Source organism: Pongo abelii, chromosome 19 (assembly GCF_028885655.2).
Source record: "Pongo abelii isolate AG06213 chromosome 19, NHGRI_mPonAbe1-v2.0_pri, whole genome shotgun sequence".
Taxonomy (NCBI): domain Eukaryota; kingdom Metazoa; phylum Chordata; class Mammalia; order Primates; family Hominidae; genus Pongo; species Pongo abelii.
Genome location: NC_072004.2, coordinates 74,184,893 through 74,208,804, shown reverse-complemented (window position 1 = coordinate 74,208,804; position 23,912 = coordinate 74,184,893). Strand labels below are relative to the sequence as shown.

The 23,912-nt window shown below is 50.3% G+C and overlaps 1 protein-coding gene across 11 annotated transcripts in view; it reads left to right on the top strand.

Moving 5' to 3' along the window:
• Positions 1 to 23,268, top strand: part of MPP2 (MAGUK p55 scaffold protein 2) — a 34,832-nt gene extending 11,564 nt beyond the window's left edge. For 5 of the 11 annotated variants that reach the window (XM_054537059.2, XM_063718837.1, XM_002827458.6 and 2 more), the window contains 10 exons: positions 14,602 to 14,754; positions 14,905 to 15,054; positions 15,444 to 15,671; positions 16,362 to 16,493; positions 16,602 to 16,707; positions 16,793 to 16,861; positions 17,097 to 17,258; positions 17,946 to 18,148; positions 18,527 to 18,655; positions 19,929 to 22,549. In XM_054537059.2, the coding sequence (XP_054393034.1) occupies positions 14,602 to 14,754; positions 14,905 to 15,054; positions 15,444 to 15,671; positions 16,362 to 16,493; positions 16,602 to 16,707; positions 16,793 to 16,861; positions 17,097 to 17,258; positions 17,946 to 18,148; positions 18,527 to 18,655; positions 19,929 to 20,105 (1,509 nt within the window). In that variant the 3' untranslated portion in view covers positions 20,106 to 22,549. Of the gene's footprint in view, positions 1 to 13,798; positions 13,871 to 14,601; positions 14,755 to 14,904; positions 15,055 to 15,443; positions 15,672 to 16,361; positions 16,494 to 16,601; positions 16,708 to 16,792; positions 16,862 to 17,096; positions 17,259 to 17,945; positions 18,149 to 18,526; positions 18,656 to 19,928; positions 22,550 to 23,038 lie in introns of those variants that run through there. The other 6 variants (XM_054537055.2, XM_003778827.5, XM_054537053.2 and 3 more) reach the window with 3 other exon arrangements.
• The last annotated feature ends 644 nt before the right edge of the window (positions 23,269 to 23,912 follow it).

The window sequence follows — 23,912 nt, the reverse complement described above, 5'->3', positions numbered from 1 at the left end:
TGCAGGCCAGCATGCACATGTTGGAGAATCTCTAGAATTCATCTTGCCTGTCCTTCTGCCTTTGGGCATTTTGTGTGCATGTCTTTCTAAGGTCACCTGCCATGTATCAGGTTGGGGAGAAATTCACTAAAAGAGAAAATTATAGGACAATTTGGTAATGACAGTGATAGAGGTGGATACACTAGGCATTTTGGGAGCATAAAGGACAGGTGCCTAACCCAGCCTGGGGTGGGCAAGGAGGGCTTCCTGGAGGAAGGACCACTTGAGCTGAGTGGAAGAATGAGGGAAGAGGGGGAGGGCATTCTGGGCCACAGAAGAGCTTGAGCAGAAGCACAGAGGTAAGAAAGAGTCAAGAGTGTGCAGGGCATTGGAAGTGCTGGTGTGAGGCTGAGCCTCAAGTGTGAGACAATGCGAGCTGTGCAAAGGTTGGCAGGTCTGGAGGGCACTGGGGGCTGTGTGTGGGTGCTTGGGCATCCTTCTGTGAGTGTCAGGGAGGCTTTATGGTTTTGTTTGTTTGTTTGTTTTGTTTTGTTTTGAGAAGGAGTTTTGCACTTGTTGCCCAGGCTGTAGTACAATAGCGTGATCTTGGCTCACTGCAACCTCTACCTCCTGAGTTTAAGTGATTCTTCTGCCTCAGCCTCGAGTAGCTGGGATTACAGGCATGTGCCACCACGCCCAGCTAATTTTGTAGTTTTAGTAGAGATGGGGTTTCTCCATGTTGGTCAGGCTGGTCTCGAATTCCCGACCTCAGGTGATCTGCCTGCCTCAGCCTCCCAAAGTGCTGGGATTACAGGCATGAGCCACCGTGCCTGGCAGGCTTTACAGTATTTAAGCAGGGATGTGAGGGCCAAATGTGGGTGTTTTGGCAGCCATGTAGAGGACTGTTGGGGGGTTATATCTGAAGTTGGAGAGGCCAGTTAGTGGCTCTTTAGTGGGTTGAGTATAAGATGCTGAGAGCCTGAACTGGAGCTGTGGTCCCAGACCTTAGGGTAAACTGGTGGAACTTGGTGTTTGGCAGTGAGGGCTAGGGGACAGCAAGGCACCTGGGATCCTGCCCCAGGGAGTGTGGAAGGATGCCCCCTCTCTTGAGGAGGGGAGGTGGGGATGGTGCCCGTGGCTTCGTTGGAGACAAGGCTGGGAGCTGTGGGAAATCAGACCTAATTGCTCAGATTTCTTGGTGAAGGTGGAGCAGTCCTCTCCTGGGAATTAGGGATCAGAGATGGAGCAGGAAGATTCAGAAGGGAAGGTTTGACTGGTCACTGAAGGGGAGAAGGAATTAAATGGATGGAGACCTCGACTGTCCATGTCAGGTGCCCGATTTCCCAGGGTGGGGGTGACTCCATCCAGAGAGGAAGAGAAAGGAGCGGGGGCTTTGGTCCAGGGCATGTGCTGGCCTGGGGCTGTGGAAGTTGGATGCAGGGAATTGTGAAGGGAGCTGGTGAGAGAGGCTCAGAGAAAAGAGGCCCAGGCTGGAAAGAGGCAGAACAGGGAGAAAATGAGGTAAAGGCTCGGTGGCTCTCTGAGGTCACAGAGTATTTGAGGGGTGATGGTGGGGATATAGATAGAAGAGAAAAAGACCAAGGTCAGAGGAAGGGAGGTAGGAGGTAAAAGTTTTCCAAGGAGGACAGTTCTAGGGATGCCATGATAATGTAGGGTGGGGCTGCAGTGGACAGGTAGGTCATCAGTGTTGAAGACACCCAGAAATGGAAGGCTCAGGAGTGGGATGGGCTTGTCCACACACCCATTGGCATGTAGGGCTATGGCAGGCGTCAGGGTGGGGAGAAGACTGAGGCAGTCCCCAGGGTTTTCAGTGCATGGTGGTAGAGGTGACCAGGAAGTCGGCAATGACAGCAAGGGTGGGGAGAAAGAAGGTACAGCCAGGTGGTGGGTTTTCTGTAGAGCGGGGACTCTGTCACAGGCTGGCTATGGCCGGCCCTGGCATGGGATGTGGAGGACCACGTCCCACTGGAGTGGGGATTGCTGCTGCAGGGGACACCGTGTCCTTGGGATGTAGCCTATTCACGTTATCTGTGGAATGGTTGAAGACTTGGGAAGATTGTTAACAGCGAAAGATGAAAAGTTGCAGAGGTTTAATAGTGGGAAGTTCTGGGGAAGAGAAAACTGAGCAGATTGGAGGAGATTGGAGAAAGGCAGGGTTCCTTTCATTCAGCAGTTGAAGATCCTACTCATTTACTAAAAATAAAGACAAGAAGCCGGGAGTAGGGGCACGCACCTGTAGTCCCAACTACTCTGGAGGCTGAGGTGAGAGCATTGCTTGAGGCCAAGAAGCTCAAGTGCAGTTCATGTAACATAGTGAGAGCTCGTCTTCAATAAATAAGTAAATAAATAATAACAAGGAATTATACACATTTCAAACATAGAGACTTCCATGAAGGCAGGGATGTTTGTCTTTTTGATTCACTGCAGTATCCCCAGAGCCTACAAAATGCCTGACACATAGTAGGTGCTCACTGAATATTTGTTGAATGAATAAATACAAAAGAGTTTTAAAAAATAACATAACAAACTCCTGAGTACCCATCTCCAAAATGTTAATAATGTTTGTTTTGACTCTTGCCATTTCTTCTTAAGAAATAAAAAGTATGAGGCACATGGCACGGTGTGGCTTACAGCTTTAGTCCCGGCACTTTGGGAGACCAAGGTGGATGGATCACTTGAGCTCAGGATTTCAAGACCAGCCTGATCAACATGGTGAAATCCTGTCTCTATAAAAAAATAGAATTAGCCAAGCATGGTGGCATTCACCTGTAGTCCCAACTACTCAAGAGGCTGAGGTGGGAGAGTTGCTTGAGCTGGGTAGGTCGAGGCTGCAATGAGCCATGATCACGCCACTGCAGTCCAGCCTGGGTGACAGAGTGAGACACTGTCTCAAAATAAATAAATAAATAAATAAAAAGTTTGACACAGTTAATGCCTCTCTCCTTCCTCATTTTCACTGCATTCCCTTCCCACAGGTAACCACTGCCTAGAGATTGATGTTATTTCATTGAATGTTGGCTTATCTTGCCTACATATGTGTTTAGCTATAAACAGTATACCTTTGTGGGATTTTTTTTTTTTTTTTTTTGAGACAGGGTCTTATTCTGTCTCCCAGGTTGGAGTACAGTGGAACAATTATAGCTCACTGCAGCCTGGAACTCCTGGGCTCAAATGATCCTCCTGCCTTAGCCTCCTGAGTAACTGGGACTACAAATATGTACCACCATGCCTGGCTAATTTTTAAATTTTTTTGTAAAGGCAGGGTCTTGCTATGTTGTCCAGGCTAGCCTCAAACTCCTGGCCTCAAGTGATCCTCTCAGCCTCCCAAAGCACTGGGATTATAGTCATGAGCCACTATGCCTGGCTCTACCTTTGTTATGTGTGCTTTTTTTTTTTTTTTTTTTTTCCTGGAGTCTCACTCTGTCACCCAGGCTAGAGTGCAGTGGCGTAATCTCGGCTCACTGCAACCTCCGCCTCCCAAGTTGAAGTGATTCTTCTGCCTCAGTCTCCCGAGTAGCTGGGACTACAGGCATGCACCACCATGCCCGGCTAATTTTTTTTTTTTTTTTTTTTTGAGACGGAGTCTCGCTCTGTCACCAGGCTGGAGCGCAGTGGCACAATCTCAGCTCACTGCAACCTCCGCCTCCTGGGTTCAAGCGATTCTCTTGCCTTAGCCTCCCAAGTAGCTATGACTACAGGCACGCGCTTCCACGCCCAGCTAATTTTTGTATTTTTATTAGAGATGGGGTTTTACCATGTTGACCAGGATGGTCTCTATCTCTTGGTCTCGCCATCCGCCTGCCTCGGCCTCCCAAAGTGCTGGGATTATAGGCGTGAGCCACCATACCCGGCCATTTTTGTATTTTTTTAGTAGAGACAGGGTTTCACCATATTGGCCAGGCTGGTCTCGAACTCCTGACCTCATGATTTGCCTGCCTCCAAGCCTCCCAAAGTGTTGGGATTACAGGCGTGAGCCACCATGCCTGGCCATTACGTGTGCTTTTAAATTTTATATAAATGAAATGATAGTGTAAGGTGCTTCTGTTTTTGAGATTTCTATTTCATACAAGTAGTACAGCTATCGACCTAAGTATAGATATAGAGATAGGGAGATTCATTTGAACTGTGGTGTGGTGTTCTGATACAGCAGTCCCCAACCTTTTTGGCACCAGGGACCAGTTTTGTGGAAGACAGTTTTTCCATGGATCAGTGTGAGGGAGGTGGTTTTGGTATGCAACTGTTCCACTCAGATCATCAGGCATTCGTTAGACTTCTCATAAGGAGTACACAACCTAGATCCCTGGCACGTGCAGTTCCCAGTAGGGTTGGCGCCCCTGTGAGAATCTAATGCCACCACTGATCTGACAGGAGGCGGAGCTCAGGCAGTAATGCTTGCTCACTTCCTGCTGTTCACCTACTTCTAACAGGCCACGGACCAGTACTGGTCCATGGCCTGGGGGTTGGGGACCCCTGTTCTAATATATGAATAGAGCTGTTTGTTTATTGGTTCCCCTCCTGAGAGATGTGTATGTCACTGCTGATTTTGCTCTCTGAAAAACAGTGCTGCAGTGAACATCCTCATATCCATCTGCTTCTGCACCCGTGTGGGGGTTTCTCTAGAATGGACACTTGGCAGTGAAATTGATGAATATGTGCAGTTTTGAACCTCAACATCTGTAACTTTCCAAAATTGATTTCAGAGTTGGGTTTATGAGCCCATATCACCTCTGGATACTTTAGCTATTGTCTCCACAGTGAGACAGTGAGACTCTGCTTTGGGATGGCAGAGTCTCAGAGTGAGACAGCCCTCTCGCCAATACCCTTCAAAGCAGAGTCCCCCGTGATAGCATTCCTCGCTGGTCCAGTCCACTCGACAGTCCGCTTGACAGCTCTCTGATGATGGGTTTGCTGGCTGGCTGGCTATGTCATTCACTCATTCGTCCATCCATCCATCCATCCGTTCAACAAATACCTATTTTGCACTCACCACATACCAGGCACAGTGCTGGGGTCATGGCAGTGAACTGCCAGATAGTTTGTTTTCCTGATGAAGCCCAAGTCTGTCTTCCTTTCACTGGACCCCACAATGCCCCAGCCCTGGGACCTCATAGTAAAGCCTAATTGAGAATGAACCAATGTGCTGTGTCACATTGTAAGTAGACTCCCTTCTCTAGAAACGTTTTTGGTGAGAAGCCTGGTCAGGAATTTTTCCAAGAAATTCCTGGTATGGTTCCGGATTCATAGAGCACAATAGAAGAGAGTATGGACGTTTCTTCCCCTCTGAGACCTCCAGTACGAGCCTAACCCTAACGGGCTAAGGCAATCCAGTGACTTCTCTCTCCCTGTGGTTGTGAAACAAACAGGAAGTGAATCTCCATAAAGGAGCCTACCTGAGCTCATTGAAAAAAAAAAGCCATACATTTCTTCTGTCCTTGTATGGGTGATCCTTTGCAATGTAAATTTGCCACTCCTCTCATCAAAGACAGTGTCTCTCAGAGCTCCCTGCATTGGACAATGGGACCTACTTCCTCCTTCTCACCAATTTTAATCATTATGTGTACACAGACAAATTTCTAACCTAATAGACAAAGCACTGTGATCAAAGATCCAGCTGCAAAAACTTGGTGAAGTGGCCCAGAAACCCACAAGAATGAAATCAGATTGGAGCCACATGTGGTAGCTGTTGGCCTCCCTCCCTTACGCTGTGGAGCTGGGCTTGACTCTCTCTGGGGATGTGGCAGACAGTGTAGGAGGGGCCAGGCTGGGTAGATCTGGGATCAGGGAGGGGCAGGGCCTGAGGATACAAACCCAGAGGGTTAAAGGCCCTACGGGAAGTCAAGTCTGGCAGAGAGATCAGAAGTCCAGGTGGTTGGCTGCACACAGCAAGTGGCGGCCCTGGCAGGTGGCTGGCATCTGGGAGGGCTGACATGGATCCAGCAGCAGGTGTTCCAGCTGCAGACAAGGCCGAGGTGAAGAATCCAAGGCAGGGGACATTCAGAAATTCAGAAAAATTGTTATTAATGGGGACAGCTGAGAGGCATGTGAAGACTGGTGTGAACTAATTCACATGAGATGAAGAAGAAAGAACACAGGGCTTGGAGTCAGAAGATTCCACTGACCGGCTTTGTGAGTTTGGTATATCTGTCAACCTCTCTGAACTTCAGTTGTTTCTTATGGAGGAATTTTTTAAAAATTAATATTTGTTTATGTATTTATTTTAAAAGAAAGGTGAGTTCTCACTATGTTGCCCAGGCTGGTCTTGAACTCCTGAGCTCAAGTGATCTTTCCACCTTGGCTTCCTAAAGTGCTAGGATTGCAGGCGTGAGCCACCATGCCCAGCCCAGTTATTTCTTTTGAGAAGTGGGGAGAATGATACCTATCCCTCAGAGTCGTAGTGGGGCTAGGGCTAGGTGGAGGTTATGGAAGTGGAAGTGCTTTTTTTTTTTTTGAGACTGAATCTTGCTCTGTTGCCCAGGCTGGAGTGCAATGGTGCAATCTCGGCTCACTGCAACCTCTGCCTCCCAGGTTCAAGCGATTCTCCTGCCTCAGCCTCCCGAGTAGCTGGGATTACAGGCCCACCATCCCTGGCTAATTTGTGTATTTTTAGTAGAGACAGGGTTTCACCATGTTGGCCAGGCTGACCTCGAACTCCTGACCTCAGATGATCCACCCGCCTCGGTCTCCCATAATGCAGGGATTACAGGCGTGAGCCACCATGCCCGGCCAGAAGTGCCTTTTTGAATCAGAAAGAGTTGTTATAATCTTAGCTTCAGACTGGAGTTCACAGGGAGGCCTCTTGTTCTGTGGGGAGGCTAGGGTGGAAGACCTGGGAAAGCAAGACAGGGCCCTAGAAGAATAAAGGTCTAGGGAGGTCACTAAGATAGGGGCTCTGACAAGGGGACATGACAAGCAGAGGGTGTAGTGGTGAGGCCAGTGTATCAGTTCACTTTTGCTGTGTAACAAACCATCCTGCTGTGTCATGGCTTAAAACAACTGTGATTTAATTCCCCTGATTTTGTGGGTTGATTGGGTGGTTCTTCTGGCCTGGGCTTGCTTAGCTGGGGCTGGGTGGTCCGGGATGGCCTCACTCACATATCTGATGTCTTAGCTGGGAAAACTGCAATGTCTGGGATGGCCAGACCCCTTTCCATGTGGTCTCTCATCCTCTAGGAGGGTCTCTCATCCTCAGCCACCTTCACATGGTGGTCTCACAAGCAAGGAAGGACAAGCCCCCAGTCACAAGCACTTTCTAAGCCTCTGCTCACATTTGATAATGGCCCGTCAGCTAAAGCAAGTCATATCTGTCAAACCCAGATTAAAGAGTTCCTTTACTTTCTGACACACTACTCTCTGGGACATCTTTCAGCTTTTAATTTCGCTATTTAATTATGAACCAGGGCTTCAAATAGGAATTCCCTGTCTTTTGCCATGATCGGGGGGTTGGAGTGGAGAGCAGAGGGAAAACTTTTCAGTGAAATGACTGTGTAGTGTTTGCATTTGCAGCCTGCTACAGCTCTGGATTGGGAGCAAACAGAGCAGAGTGCAGGCTGGCCCCACTACGAGCTAGCTGTGTCTCCCACCCAAGCTTCTGCTCTACCATGAGCTTGAGCCCCTGCTTTGCTGAGGATGATTTTCAGAGCAGAATGAAATGAATGGCTACCACAGAAATTCAAATCACTCTTCTAGTTCTGGGCCACATGTCACTTAACATGAAAAAGAAGAATAAGTCTTAGCAAAATAATAGTGAGTAAAAAAGTAGTAAGGGAAATAATTGTTCACTTAATGTTAAGTGAAAAAAAATCAGACCCCAGGGATGGATAAAATCATGATTCTCCCCTTTTTTTATGTCATAGAAAATACGGCCGGGCGCGGTGGCTCATACCTGTAATCCCAGCACTTTGGCATGCCGAGAGCGAGACCATCTTGGCTAACACGGTGAAACCCCGTCTCTACCAAAAATACAAAAAATTAGCCGGGCACGATGGTGCACGCCTGTAGTCCCAGCTACTCAGGAGGCTGAGGCAGGAGAATGGCGTGAACCCGGGAGACGGAGGTTGCAGTGAGCCGAGATTGCGCCACTGCACTCCAGCCTGGGCAACAGAGCGAGACTCTGTCTCAAAAAAAAAAAAAATTTTTTTTTGGACAGAAACGATTCCCTTTTTATTAACTATATTCATTTCAGAAGTATGTGGAATACATACGGACACATTAAAACTCTTTAACTGGGAAGCCAGGGAATGACAAACACGCTAAATCAAGATGGTGCTTTCAGCTGGGCATGGTGGCTCATGCCTGTAATCCCAGCACTTTGGGAGGCTGAGCCGCGCGGATCACCTGAGGTCGGGAGTTAAAGGCCAGCCTGACCAACATGGAGAAACCCCGACTCTACTAAAAATACAAAATTAGCTGGGTGTGTTGGTGCATGCTGTAATCCCAGCTACTCGAGAGGCTGAGGCAGGAGAATCGCTTGAACCCGGGAGGTGTAGGTTGCAGTGAGCCAAGATTGTGCCATTGCATTCTAGCCTGGGCAATAGAGCGAGACTCTGTCTCAAAAAAAAAAAAAAAAAAAAAAAAAAGATGGTGATTTCTGCAAGTGGGAAGGGTGAGTGGGGGCGTGTGGTTAGATGTAGGATATTGACAAGAGCTTTGTTTTTTAGTTTGGGTGGTGGGTAGATCCTTGTTACATCATTTTAAAAATCTAATTTAGGCCAGGTGTGGTGGCTCACGCCTGTAACCCCAGCACTTTGGGAGGCCAAAGCAGGCAGATCACCTGAGCTCAGGAGTTTGTGACTATCCTGGGCAACATGGTGAAACCTCGTCTCTACTAAAATATAAAAAATTAGCCAGGGGTGGTGGTATGTGCCTATAGTCCCAGCTACTCGGGAGGCTGAAGCACAAGAATTGCCTGGACCCAGGAAGTGGAGGTTGCAGTGAGCCAAGATTGTGCCACTGTACTCCAATTTGGGCTACAGAGTAAGACTCCATCTAAAAAAAAAAAAAATTATTTGTTAGTTCAGCCCACTGAGTTGTTGGTTTTGTATTTGAATGATTAAATGTTTAAAGTTTCCTTTGGGCTGTGAGGTTGAGCTTGAAGAGCTGTGCTTTCATATCTGTGGGTATAAAATGTCCAGGGGTGGCCACAGGAGGAGGAATGGATTAGCCCATGGTGGGAATGTCATTAAGTCAAAGATAGGAGGTAAGCAGCTTAGGAGGCACCCTGGCTTCCCCCTTGATCAAACATGTCTCCTCGGAAAACTTGTCCTCCATCCATGGACCAGATAGTGCTAAAGTCAAAATGAGTGACCTCTCTAATGCTCACATCAGGACACCTGTGCCAGAGCTGGCTCCTGTTAACCCAAAAGAGCCATGCAAGGGTTGCTGTGGTGAGATTGTTGCTGCCTGAGTGCCTTTGTTTATTCTTGACATTCAGTTATTAGGGCTTTGATTCCCAACATTGTCCTAGGCACAGGGTAATAGAGCCAGAGCTGGGATGCCTCCCTCACTCTGGGGCTCCATAGGCTGGGCTGAGCTAAATGACTGAAAATCACATAGGGCTCTGTGGAAGACCAACCCTCTGGGGCTTGTTCCTTTCCCCAAATGCTAGTCCTTTGCCCCATCAATTGTCTGTTTCCCCAGTAGGTTGTGAGTGTCAGTCTAAAATGCTGCCCACCCAGCAGAGGATGGTTTAGGAGGCTGTGGGGCCATGTGGGGTGCTGTTCCCTGGCCTGTTTGGGAAAAGAGAAGGCAGAAAGCATCTAACCTTTATTGAGCACCTGCTGTCTGCCAGGCACTGTGTCCATCTCACCAAATTCTCACAGCAGTCCTATGAAGTATTACTCAAATCTCACCATCTCATGGCTAAACAAATTTTCTATTATGAAAACATTTAAAAATATATCCTGAACATCCATCACCTAGCACCCCACTTCAACATTCAACAAGTCATGCATAATCTTGTTTCATCCACACCTTTACCCGCTTCCCTCTCTCCTCCATTGTTTTGGAGTACATCTCAGCCATAATAGATTGTATCTGCAAGTGTTTCATTGTGTATATAAACTCCTGGGCTCAACTGAAAAGGATTCTTTAAAGTTACACTACTATTCTCACACCTAAAAAAAAAATCAAACAATAGTTTTCTTTTGAATTTTTTTAATTAAAAAAATTTTTAAAAATAGAGATGGGGTCTTGTTGTCTTGAACTCCTGGGCTTGAGTGATCCTCCTGCCTTGGCCTCCCAAAGTGCTGGGATTACAGGTGTGAGCCATTGTGCTCTGCCATGAATTTTTAATAAATGGTATTGGAACATCTGGATAGTCATTTTGAAAGATATCAAAGTGTATTTATTCCTCACATCATATATCAGAATAAACTCCAAGCAGATCAGAGATCTCTATGTGAAAATATAAATCATACACGTCCTAGAAGAAAACAAGGCTCTGTATATGGGAAAAGCCCTCCCTTCAAAAAAAACAAAAAAACAAAAAACTATGCCTCAAAATTCAGATGCATGAAAGATTATTAAATTCACCCACATTAAAAAAATTTGGTTTTTGAGCCAGGGTCTTGCTCTGTCATTCAGGCTGGAGTGCAGTGGTGCAAACAGTGCTCACTGCAGCCTCAATCTCCTGGGTTCAAGCGATCCTTCCACCTTAGCCTCCCAAGTAAGAGTAGCAGGGACCTCAGGTGCATGCCACCATGCATCAAAATGAGTATTAAAAATGTTCAGATGCATTTTAAAAATATTTTGTAGCAACGGGGGCTTGCCATCTTACCCAGGCTGGTCTTGAACTCCTGGGCTCAAGCAGTCCTCCCTCCTCGACCTCCCAAAGTGTTGGGATTGCAGGTGTGAACCACTGCACCTGACTTAAATTTTTTTCTTTTTTTTTTTTGCATGCAAAAACACCACAAGCAGAGTCAAAAGACAAGTGGCAAACTGGGGGAAATTATTTGCAAGAAATATCACAAAGGGCTAATTTTTCCAATAGAGAGAGAACATTTTTTAAAATAGGGAAAAGAATAAAAACCAAGACCTGACAGAAAAATTGGGAAAGACATGAGTAGACAGTTCACAGAAAAAGATATACAGATGGCCCTTAAACATATGGAGAGATGTCTGACTTTACTCATAATAAGCAAAATGCAAAGTAAGCCCCACTGAGAGATCATTTCTCCTCCATGTGATTGGCAGACATGCAAATGTTTGATCAACACTCTAGCGGTGGGCTTCAAGAAAATCCCTCATGCAGTGCTAGCAGGAGGGCAAACTGGCCAAAGTCCCATGGAGGGGAATTTGTCAGTATCTAAGCAAATTACATATGTATTTGCTGCTTGACCCAGCAAGACTTCTAGGAATTTACATGGAAGATCTTCTCCACAGATATAGAATACTATGCCAGAGTCATTTACTGCAACATTATTTGCAATAGCAAAGTATTAGAAACAACTTAAATACCTATGGAGACTGGTTGAATAAATTACAGGAATCCAGTCATGCAATGGAGTCAAATGCCGTAATTAAAATAATAAGATGGGCGTGGTGGTTCATGCCTGTAATCCCAACCTGGGAGGCAGAGGTTGCAGTGAGCCGAGATTGCGCCACTGCACTCCATCCTGGGTGACAGAGCAAGACTCCGTCTCAAACAAACTAACAATAATAATTAATAAAGGAAGATCTCCATGCAGTTTCATGGAGTGATTTCTTTGACATATTTTTAAATAAAAAGCCAGAAAACAAACCAAACCAGTTAAATAAAAGCCCTAGGGTATCAAAGGGCATATACAGTGTTCTATGTTTTATGTAAGAAAGGGCAATATATTTATTTATTTAATTTATTTTTTTGAAACAGAGTCTTGCTCTGTTGCCCAGGCTGGAGTGCAGTGGTGCAATCTCAGCTCCTGCAACCTCTGCCTCCTGGGTCCAAGTGATTCTCGTGACTCAGCCTCCTGAGTAGCTGGGATTACAGGTGTGTGCCACCATGCCTGGCTAATTTAGTATTTTTGGTAGAGATGGGGTTTCACCATGTTGGTCAGGCTCATCTCGAACTCCTGACCTCAGGTGATCCTCCTGCCTTGGCTTCCCAAAGTGCAGGATTACAGGCATCAGCCACCGTGCCTGGCCTTTAGTGGTGATTTCTGTGATTTTGATGCACGCATCACCCAAGCAGTGTACACTGTACCCAGTGTGTAGTCTTTTATCCTTTACACCCCTACTACCCTTCCCCGCTGATTTTTACTTAATAGATTTGTGATAGGTAGTAGCAGTTGTATAGCAATTTTGAAACTGCTTTGAATATTGAAGGACAGAACAAATAAGTAAATATATTGATGTTATTGGGAAATAAGTTCTCACTGAAGGAGAAGGGAGACACAAATATGGAATGGGGGAAGATGAGAAAAATCCTTTAGAATTTAATTTTATTTGGAGCCATTAGTATCTACCAATGACTGCCAAAGAAATGATGCCCAGAAACAATGGGTACTGAGTGCCCACATCTTGGTTTCTAAATACTATCTCCTGCTAAAAGGAATCAGGGTTCCTTGGAGAAATTGCTGATTCCAGACCTGGGGTAGGGAACGCATCAGATGAGCCTGTGCCAGAAGGGAAGAAGATGCTCAAGGACTGATGGGAACATGTCAACAGGACAGAAGTGTGAATGGGGCTCCCACTGGACAAATTTGGGATAAACTGGGTCAACGAAGATAGTGATCGTAATGGATTAGGACATATGGAATAAAAAAAATTCATAGTGATATCATGAGAGAGAGGAGAGAAAGAGGAGTAAGGTGGTAGGAGAAAAGAAGAGCTCATTCTTTTTTTTTTTTTTTTTTTGAGATGGAGTTTCGTTCTTGTTGCCCAGGCTGGAGTGCAATGGCACGATCTCAGCTCATTGCAACCTCCACCTCCCAGGTTCAAGCGATTCTCCTGCCTCAGCCTCCTGAGTAGTTGGGATTACAGGCGCCCACCACTACGCCAGGCTAATTTTTTATATTTGTAGTAGAAACGGTGTTTCACCATGTTGGCCAGGCTGTTTTGCAAACTCCTGACCTCAGGTGATCCACTGGCCTCAGCCTCCCAAAGTGCAGGGATTACAGGCGTGAGCCACTGTGCCTGGCTGAAAAGCTCATTCTTATAGTAGAATGCCAATAAATGTAGAAGGAATGATGGGAATTAGGTAATCACTATTTTGCAACCTCCAGTATAATAATTCATTTAGGCAAGAGTCATAAATTGACACTAAATCCATTGGTGAAGGATTTTGGGGGAACAGAATAGTCACATAGTCTTAAAGTATGGGAAAGACACAAAGACACAAGATCACCTACACAGAACTCTTGTCACAAGGATTAACGTAAGTCTAATCATGAGGAAACAATCAACTAAATCTAGTGGTAGAGCATCCTAAAAACTACTGGCCTGGAGTCTAAAAATGTCTAGGCTGGGTGCAGTGGCTCATGCCTGTAATCCTAGGCTTTGGGAGCCTGAAGCAGGTGGATTGCTTGCAGCCAAGAGTTTGAGACTAGCCTAGGCAATGTAGTGAGACCCTGTCCCTACAAAACAAAAACAGAAACAAAAAAACAAAACAACAAATGTTCTGAAAGTCTAAAAGTTATTGGGATCTGTTCTAGATTAGAGGAGAATAAAAAGATGTGTCAACCAAATACAACATATGATCATCAATTAGATCCTGAATCAGAAAAAATAAAATTATAAAGGATACTTTTGGGACAAGAGTGAACGTTTGAATGTGGACTGTCTTACGTAATATATTAATGAATCGATGTTAAATTTCTTGCAGGTGATAATGACATTGTGGTTTATGCAGCAGAATGTCTTTGTTCCTATGAAATACATGCTGAAATACTTTGGGGTAAAGTGGCTTATGTTGTCTGCAATGATCTTTCAAAGATTCAGAGGAGAAAAAAGGTGTTCATATAATTCTTGAAATGGAATTCCTTTCTTCCTGACCCATTGAACCTAACACTCCCCACTGGGCTGGTCACGGGCGAAGGATTCCTTTTCTGTTTTCAGCGCACCTTGGTATGGAGCCCGGAGCCAGCAGAGCAACAAATAGGTGCAGGGCCTGCTCCTGGCACCATGTGCTGATTACCTGTCCCCTCATTCACTGGGAACACTGAGTTGAGGGCCTGAAGATGCAAGTTCAAGTCCCATTGGCCCTGGGAAAGTTATTCTACCGCTCTAATTTTCTCATCCTGGGCTTCAGGGTCTTTAAGGCCCCACCCAACCATGATGTCCGGTGGAAGAAGCTGTCTTTGAATGCCAATGCATATAGGGTCCTGGGAGCTGGGGACAATTTGGTAACTTCTAATGACCCTCTGTGGCAAAGGGATGGAAAGGAAGGTTTGTCCTTTGGTTTCTTCCTTCCCTAAACTAGGTCCTAGTAATTTTGGGGAAGAAAGGAGACAGCAAGGAATGCATGTGCACGTGTGGGTGTGATTGTGTGTCAGTGAGTGAGGAGCTGAAGCTGAGGGCTGGGGGGTGGGGTGGGGAAAATGCCTGGGGGCTGAGGGAGGACGCTGCTTGGTGTCCCAGGGTTCCTGGGGAAGCTCCTGGCCCCACCGGTTCTGCTTCCACCCCCAGGCCCATGAGAGGCTGGAGGAGACGAAGCTGGAGGCCGTGAGAGACAACAACCTGGAGCTGGTGCAGGAGATCCTGCGGGACCTGGCGCAGCTGGCTGAGCAGAGCAGCACAGCCGCGGAGCTGGCCCACATCCTCCAGGAGCCCCACTTCCAGGTTCCTGGCTGCTGGGGCTGGGGTGAGGGAGCAGGAGGTGGGTGGACCGGGGCATGCTGCTGTTGGAGGGGCCAGCAGGAAGTTGGAGCTGAGATGGGAAGAGACCCAGGGCACTGCCCCATTGTCCCTTCTCTTCCCACCACCCCCCAGTCCCTCCTGGAGACGCACGACTCTGTGGCCTCAAAGACCTATGAGACACCACCCCCAAGCCCTGGCCTGGACCCTACATTCAGCAACCAGCCTGTACCTCCCGATGCTGTGCGCATGGTGGGCATCCGCAAGACAGCCGGAGAACATCTGGTGAGGACTGGACAGGGCCAGAGGCGGGGCTGGTGAGGGTGGGGGATTGAGAATAACCAATGAGCGGACAAAAAAGGCCAAGCGTGGTCTGAAGATGAAGATGGGGCCAGCTTTGTGCAGGGAAGGGCCCATGCAGCAAAGGTCGGGGGAAGACCCAGGAGACCATAGACACTGCACACGCACCTGTGTCCGCATCTCTCCAGTCTGCCTGCTTCCCCCCACATTAGTACCTGCTGTAAGTGAAGAATTTAGGCAGAAGGATGGAGGAGGACTTTGTGAGGGCGGGGGTGGGTGGGTAGGGACAGGAATGGAGGAGCCATTAGGAGACTATTTGAAGATTCTGACTTGGAGCAACTGGGGCCTCATCTTACACTCCCTCTGACATCCAGGGTGTAACATTCCGCGTGGAGGGCGGCGAGCTGGTGATCGCACGCATTCTGCATGGGGGCATGGTGGCTCAGCAAGGCCTGCTGCATGTGGGTGACATCATCAAGGAGGTGAACGGGCAGCCAGTGGGCAGTGACCCCCGTGCACTGCAGGAGCTCCTGCGCAACGCCAGTGGCAGTGTCATCCTCAAGATCCTGCCCAGCTACCAGGAGCCCCATCTGCCCCGCCAGGTGGGCCCCTCACCCAGCACAAGGCCCAAGGGATGGCTGAGCCTCCTGGCTGTCAGGGTTGCAGGTCTCACTGAGGCCCTCCTCTCCTACTGGTTTCCTCCAGGGAAGATGGGAGTGGGAACTGCAGCCCAGGGGCAGCTGACCGCAGCCACGGACAGGCCTCTGCCTCTGCTGCACCTGCACGTGCTCCCACATTGGCTGGCATTATACACGCAGCCACAGCCTGGGGTACCTGAGTGTATGAGAGAGTGCCTGCATCGTGGTCAGCGTTCTTCACGTTTGTGCGTGTGTGCAGGGTGGGGTTGTCGTATGTCCTGGACAGCTGTCTCCTGGTTGGTCAATTCTGGGGGTCTGGCTGCTCTGTCTACCTATCCTATTGGCTCTCTCACCCTCCACCAGAGCCCTTCTCCAAGGGTGAGTGGAGGAAGGGATCCAGGATTAGGTGCCAGGGTCCTGTCCCCTACTTAGTGGTCCCACATCCTTGGTCCTGAGATCTGAATCCCATAGTACTAGATGCGAAGGGAGGTTGGCACCAGGGAGGCGCATAGGCAGGCCTGGAGGCATCACTCCTGCAGGGGGACAGTTCCATTGCCCCTTACATCTTTGTCAAAAGAGGGAGCATGGGGTAGACCTCCACCTGCAGCCTTCTGCTGACCCGTCCCCCAACCTTTTGCTGATTCCTGGGCCCAGGTATTTGTGAAATGTCACTTTGACTATGACCCGGCCCGAGACAGCCTCATCCCCTGCAAGGAAGCAGGCCTGCGCTTCAACGCCGGGGACTTGCTCCAGATTGTAAACCAGGATGATGCCAACTGGTGGCAGGTGAGCTGCGGGCACCCCCGCATCTCTCCAGGTATGGTGCATGGGAGGGCGAGGGCACAGGGAGGGGTCCTCTTGCTCAGGCAGATCTTGGTCTCATGTCCGTTTCAGGCATGTCATGTCGAAGGGGGCAGTGCTGGGCTCATCCCCAGCCAGCTGCTGGAGGAGAAGCGGAAAGCATTTGTCAAGAGGGACCTGGAGCTGACACCAAACTCAGGTAGGAGGTCCCCCCTACCCCACACCTCCAATCTGGGATCCGACAGGGCCCTGTCTGCCTCACTCACCCATCTCCCTATGGCCAGGGACCCTATGCGGCAGCCTTTCAGGAAAGAAAAAGAAGCGAATGATGTATTTGACCACCAAGAATGCAGGTGGGTATCACAGCGCCCCCTCCCTTGCCCTCCTCTAACATGGCATGCCTTTCCCTGTCCCCACCCATCACCTGTGAAGATGCGTGCCTGGCTCAGATGCTGCCAGCCGTGTCCCTAGGCCCTGCCCGACTCCCCTGCTCCCCTGTTCCAAGCCCTCTTGCCCTCAGCCTCCCTGAGAGCTCCGCCCCTCCCTCACCATGCAGCCTGGTGAGCAGCGCCATCTCCCTGTGTCCAGAGTTTGACCGTCATGAGCTGCTCATTTATGAGGAGGTGGCCCGCATGCCCCCATTCCGCCGGAAAACCCTGGTATTGATTGGGGCTCAGGGCGTGGGACGGCGCAGCCTGAAGAACAAGCTCATCATGTGGGATCCAGATCGCTATGGCACCACGGTGCCCTGTGAGTGGGAGCTGGGCCCTGCTGAGTAGGGGACAGGGAGCAGGACTCCCCTGGGGGCCAGGGGCTGGGCCCACCGAATGGGCATCTTCATGGGCACCAGGCCAGGTGGTACCTTTGGGTACACGGGTTGGGGTGCACGCCCTCTGTGGGTGGGTAGGAAGGGTGAGGGAGGTGTCCAGCCAACAGGTGGCCTAGTGGGCTGGGCTGGCGTCCCCTTTCCTTCTCTTGTTTCATTTGCTAAAAGCCGTGAAGAAAGTGAGTACCCAGCTGTGCACCCGGGTGAAACAGGCTATGAGCTGCACGTGTGTAGCCTTGTGGAAGACAGGGCTTCTTAGTGGCAGAACCAGCGGGGGTGGTGGAAGCTCCTGGCTGCCAGAGGCAGGACTAAGAGCACTGCCCTGGTCTGCTTGGCTCTTGCTGTGTGGCTTTTGGCTGTACATCGCCCTTTCTGGACCTCAGCCTCTCATCTGTGGGCTCTGGGTTGGACCATGATTGCCACCTCATGTCTCTGTGCCAGTGGGGAGAGTGGGGGGCAGGTGTGTGCAAAGGCAGCAGTGCTGGCAAGATGGGAAGCAGACTGCACCTCCAAGGCTGGGAAATGGGGGCCTGGGTAGGGGTGCATATATGTGTCTGAGGCACTGTGACCTGCCCGTGCCCATTCGGTCCAACCTACCCCCATCCCCCTAGACACCTCCCGGCGGCCGAAAGACTCAGAGCGGGAAGGTCAGGGTTACAGCTTTGTGTCCCGTGGGGAGATGGAGGCTGACATCCGTGCTGGGCGCTACCTGGAGCATGGCGAGTACGAGGGCAACCTGTATGGCACACGTATTGACTCCATCCGGGGCGTGGTCGCTGCTGGGAAGGTGTGCGTGCTGGATGTCAACCCCCAGGTACCGCCACTCTGCTCCTTCCCAGCCTGCCCAATGTCCTCTCTGCTGCCTCAGTGCTCCCCCATATAGTTCCAGACACTTGTCACCTGAGCACGCCCATGTACCCCCTTAACCCTCAACTACTGCTAGAAACCCAGCCCACCTGGAACCTTTCTCAGCCTCCCAGAGCCCCCACTCCTCCTCTGGTCTCCTCCAGTCACCCCAGCCACCTGCCAGCTGTTTGTCATTTGTCCCAGGACTTGTGTACCAGACCCCCAGGCACCCTTTTCTCATCCACTCCCAAGTGCCCACCTCAACCCCGGTCACCCTCACAGCCTTTCTCTGGTTCCTAGGACAGACATGGGGATATGCTCCCTACCCTGCCTTCTCCTTCTGCAGGCGGTGAAGGTGCTACGAACGGCCGAGTTTGTCCCTTACGTGGTGTTCATCGAGGCCCCAGACTTCGAGACCCTGCGGGCCATGAACAGGGCTGCGCTGGAGAGTGGAGTATCCACCAAGCAGCTCACGGTGAGGGCTCTGAGGTGTGGGGGAGGGGTCTGATAGCTGCCTAGGGTGGTGGGGGACAGGTCTGAGCTGACAGAGAGAAGGAGGTGGTGTTGGGGAGGGACAGGGGCCTGCTCCAGTTATCAGTGAGGCAGGACGTGGTCCCCCCTGCATAGATGTGGAAGGGGAGGTCTGAGAGAGGAAGTCCAAAGTCTCAGAGTGAGCCAGGCACACGCCTAGCCTGGGATACATGTGCTTCTGACTCCAGGCCCCTGGCTCAGCCCACTCTGCAGAGACAGAGTGCTGGCCAGAGTGAGTTCCAGAGGGCCACTGGGAGATGTGGGCAGGAGGTGGGCCAGGTGAGCTTGGGTTGCTTACAGCTGGGGGAAAGCTGAAGGGTAGGAGAAAGCCAGAGGCGGGAAGGCTGGCTGGAGGATTGAGTCAGCCTCAGGGAGCAGGCAGCGCCTGGAGGAGAGGCTTCAAGGCCTCATTGCAGAACTCCAGCCCCATCCTCCTTCCTCCCTACGTCTTGCTGCGCCTTCCCAGGAGGTGGAGAGTTTGCGGCGCTCTGAGCTCAGGGGTCCCTCTGCTGGCCATGCCTGGTGCTGCAGCATTCAGGCCCCAGATCAGAGCGTGCCTGGGGCCCAGGAGAGGCTGTCTAGGCTGGCACCCTTCTGCCAATGACCCCCTTAAGGAGCTCTGGACCTTTGCCTGATCCCCATTCTGGGTACCTCCTCCTTGGCAACAGGTGTGGCCAACTGGAACTGTTGGGATGCGGCTAGCTTCAGCTTATTTAAGTCAGTTGTCAAGTACCCTTCCCCACCCCTGCCCATCCAGCTTCCACTGGGTCGAGGGTGGGATTGCCCTGGTACCAGCCTGTCTAGCTGCATAGGTAAGGCAGCCTAGGCAGACTTGAGGGAGCACTGGCTTGAGAGTCAGGCAGACCCTGATTAGCCACTGGCTGGCTGTGTGACCTTTTTGTGCCTTCATTTTCTCTGTTATAAATGGGAAAGAATTAATCCTACCTTGCAGAGCTCTAGTGAAGATCATGTGGCACGCAAAGCATTTAGGGGTGTGATTGGCAGTTATTAAAGCTTATTTCCTCCCTTGCACTCACCATCTGTTTGTGGTTGATGGTGAGCCACTTTGAGGCACGCAGAGAGGGGCCCCTGCATCCCTAGCCAGGGAGTCCACACCAGGGTTGGGCTTTGGGAAACGGGGGCAGCTGTAGCTCCTTCTGACAGTGGGGGTGAGTTGTGGGCACTGACTGTAGGGAGGTCCCCTTGTGCCTGGGCAGGAGGCGGACCTGAGACGGACAGTGGAGGAGAGCAGCCGCATCCAGAGGGGCTATGGGCACTACTTTGACCTCTGCCTGGTCAATAGCAACCTGGAGAGGACCTTCCGCGAGCTCCAGGCAGCCATGGAGAAGCTACGGACAGAGCCCCAGTGGGTGCCTGTCAGCTGGGTGTACTGAGCCTGTTCACCTGGTCCTTGGCCCACTCTGTGTTGAAACCCAGAACCTGAATCCATCCCCTTCCTGACCTGTGACCCCCTGCCACAATCCTTAGCCCCCATATCTGGCTGTCCTTGGGTAACAGCTCCCAGCAGGCCCTAAGTCTGGCTTCAGCACAGAGGCGTGCACTGCCAGGGAGGTGGGCATTCATGGGGTACCCTGTGCCCAGGTGCTGCCCACTCCCGATGCCCATTGGCCACCAGATATCTCTGAGGGCCAAGCTCTGCCCAGGAATGTGTCAGAGTCACCTCCATAATAGTCAGTACAGAGAAGATAAAAGCTGCTTTGGGACCACATGGTCAGTAGGCACACTGCCCCCGCCACCCCTCCCCAGTCACCAGTTCTCCTCTGGACTAGCCACACCTACCCCATTCCTGGACTCCTCCCACCTCTCACCCCTGTGTCGCAGGAACAGGCCTTGGGCTGTTTCCGTGTGACCAGGGGAATATGTGGCCTGCTGACAGCCAGGCAGGCCCGGGTGGTGGTGCCAGCCTGGTGCCATCTTGAAGGCTGGAGGAGTCAGAGTGAGAGCCAGTGGCCACAGCTGCAGAGCACTGCAGCTCCCAGCTCCCTCAGAAACGGACAGGGTCACAGGGCAGATGCTGCTCGGTCCCTCCCTCATCCACAGCTTCTCACTGCCGAAGTTTCTCCAGATTTCTCCAATGTGTCCTGACAGGTCAGCCCTGCTCCCCACAGGACCAGGCTGGCAGGGGCCAGTGGGCTCAGCCCAGGTAGGGGTGGGATGGAGGGCTGAGCCCTGTGACAACCTGCTGCTACCAACTGAAGAGCCCCAAGTTCTCCATGGCCCACAGCAGGCACAGGTCTGAGCTCTATGTCCTTGACCTTGGTCCATTTTGGTTTTCTCTCTAGCCAGGTCCAGGTAGCCCACTTGCATCAGGGCTGCGGGGTTGGAGGGGCTAAGGAGGAGTGCAGAGGGGACCTTGGGAGCCTGGGCTTGAAGGACAGTTGCCCTCCAGGAGGTTCCTCACACACAACTCCAGAGGCGCCATTTACACTGTAGTCTGCACAGCCTGTGGTTCCACGTGCATGCTCGGCACCTGTCTGTGCCTCTGGCACCGGGGTGTGTGTGTGCGTGTGTGCGCATGTGTGTGTGTGTCAGGTTTAGTTTGGGGCGGAAGCAAAGAGTTGTTTTGTTTTGGAGGTCACTCTTTGGGGCCCCTTTCTGGGGGTTCCCCATGAGCCCTCATTTCTTATGATACCCTGATCCCAGACTCCTTAGCCCTGGTCCTTTCCTGATGTCTCCTCCCTTGTCTTATTGTCTCCCTACCCTAAATGCCCCCCTGCCATAACTTGGGGAGGGCAGTTTTATAAAATAGGAGACTCCCTTTAAGAAAGAATGCTGTCCTAGATGTACTTGGGCATCTCATCCTTCATTGTTCTCTGCATTCCTTCCGGGGTGAGCCTGTCCTCAGAGGGGACAACCTGTGACACCCCGAGTCCAAACCCCTGTGCCTCCCAGTTCTTCTGAGTGTCTAACTAGTCTTCGCTGCAGCGTCAGCCAAAGCTGGCTCCTGAACCACTGTGTGCCCATTTCCTAGGGAAGGGGAAGGAGAATAAACAGAATATTTATTACAAATGTTAGAATATATTTCTTATACTAGGAATCTCATTTGCATTTGCATAGAGTATACACATGGGGTGGAAAGGCCAGGCCTGCCCCCATCTCGTTGGTGTGGCTCTGCGTATACTACACACTCATCCTCCTGCTCCTCTTTTCCCTTAGTCAGTGTCCTTTCATCCTGATTCAGCGCTCCCTTGCATCACCCTCAGCCTAAGGGAGTGGGAAGGAAATGGAGTGTTTTCTTGCTGACCTGAGGCTATGGGGTCACTTGCCATTTCCTACCTTTCCTGGGGGATTTGAGGGTAGAGGCAAGGGAAGATTTGTTGTTGCAGCTGCCTCTACTCCCTTGGTCCAAATGACCATCATCTCTGATGGAGATGGGTTGGGTACCTGGCTCTCATGGCACCTTCACTGCTAGTGATGTCCAAGGGGCAGGCCTGGGGCCTTTCCCTCCTGTTTCTTCTCAGTCTTTCCTCTCTGAGCAGCCTCCTACATCCCCTGCCTGAGCCCCACTCCACAGCCATCCCAGGTACCTATCAGGTGGGAGCAGAGGCTGTCAGTCCTTGGCTCACCTGGAACAGGGCTGGGGCTGGGTTGGAACAGGTGTGTGTACCCACCACATTAGCTGTATGACTCTGTTCTCCCTCCCTGCCATTGTGGACTCTTGTATTTGAGGGACCTCGAAAGAGTGAGGACCCTACCATCCACTGTCCATATTCAGTCCCAGCCCCAGTGCGCTTCCTCTGTCCCCTCCCTCAGCCATCCAATTCTTGACTTTTCTCACTGGTTTTCTTTTTCCTTGGATTAAATGTGAAAGCAAAGGCTTCTGACTCTGCTTGTCTTTGGTTGGGGTTGGGGTTGGGTGGATGGCTTTGGGAGAGGGTGAGAGCTGGGGAGCACAGCACAGATGACTCTACTAGAATGGAAGTCAGAGTGACACGTGTTGTTTTCTGCGATATCTTCCTTTCCTCTGTCTTGCCCCTGCACACTCCCCCATCCCCAGAAGATGCTCCGTCTAAGTGCTTGTACCCAAGGACATGAACAGACATTTCTCAAAAGACGACATACAAGTGACAATGTATGAAAAAGTGCTTTACATCACTAATCATCAGAGAAATGCAAACCAAAACCACCATGAGTTACCATCTCACACCAGTCAGAATGGCTATTATTAAAAGGTCAAAAAATAAGAGATGCTGGTGAAGTTGCAGACAAGAGGGAGTGCTTATACACTACTGGTGGGAACGTACATTAGTTCAGCCCCCGTGGAAAGCTGTTTGGGGAGTTCTTATAGAACTACCATTCATTCCAGCAATCCCATCACTGGGCAGATCCAAAGGAGAAGAAAACATTCCACCAAAAAGATACCTGCACTTGTGTGACTGTCACTACGGGACTGAACGAAGGAGGATGAACGCCACTTGTGACAGTTACTACGGGACTGAACAAAAGAGGACGAATAAAGAAATGAAAACTTAAGACAAAAGAATCTGCTTTAAAGAAGGGGTCCTTGCTTTTGCTTCTAGTGAGCAAGGACCTTGAGCTTCCACAGCCCTCCATATTTATTGGGTAGAAAGAGCAGGGAGGAGCAGATAACCTTTGGTCAGCTGCTTGATTTATCACAGGTTCACATAATTGCTGACAGGCTTCATGTGTGCCTGTAGATAATCACAAACACTGCACCTGGGGTGTGACTGCCCTCGGCATTCCTTCTGGGTGGCAGATGCAGTTTGTCAGTTTGCCAACATTCTGCATTATGAGAACAGTTTGCTCATATAGCCTCCAGTGGTATACCGAGTTGATCATGACCCTCATTCTTTTGGCCTCCATCTCCCCCTTTTTGTTTTTACATTAATTGAACAAAATCTGTCCTCATGGGGGTTGATGTCAGTGTGACTCTGGTCAGTCCTCATTCTGTCTTTGCACTCAGATTCAACTGGCTCTTGGCTCATACCAGGGGAACCAGGCCCATGGTTGGGATCCATGGGTCCCTCCAGTCTCCTGTTCCATGGTTGCACACACCTGGAGGGCACCCACACGGTTTGTCCATCTCCTATAAAAACATAAGCCTACCCTCGTCCCCACGTTAGTAAATCTATAGGCAGTGGGAAACATATTCTGAGGTTCCTTAATGCTTTTCCTACAAAATGCTGACATAACGTAGGACTGCTGAGCATGCCTTGGGG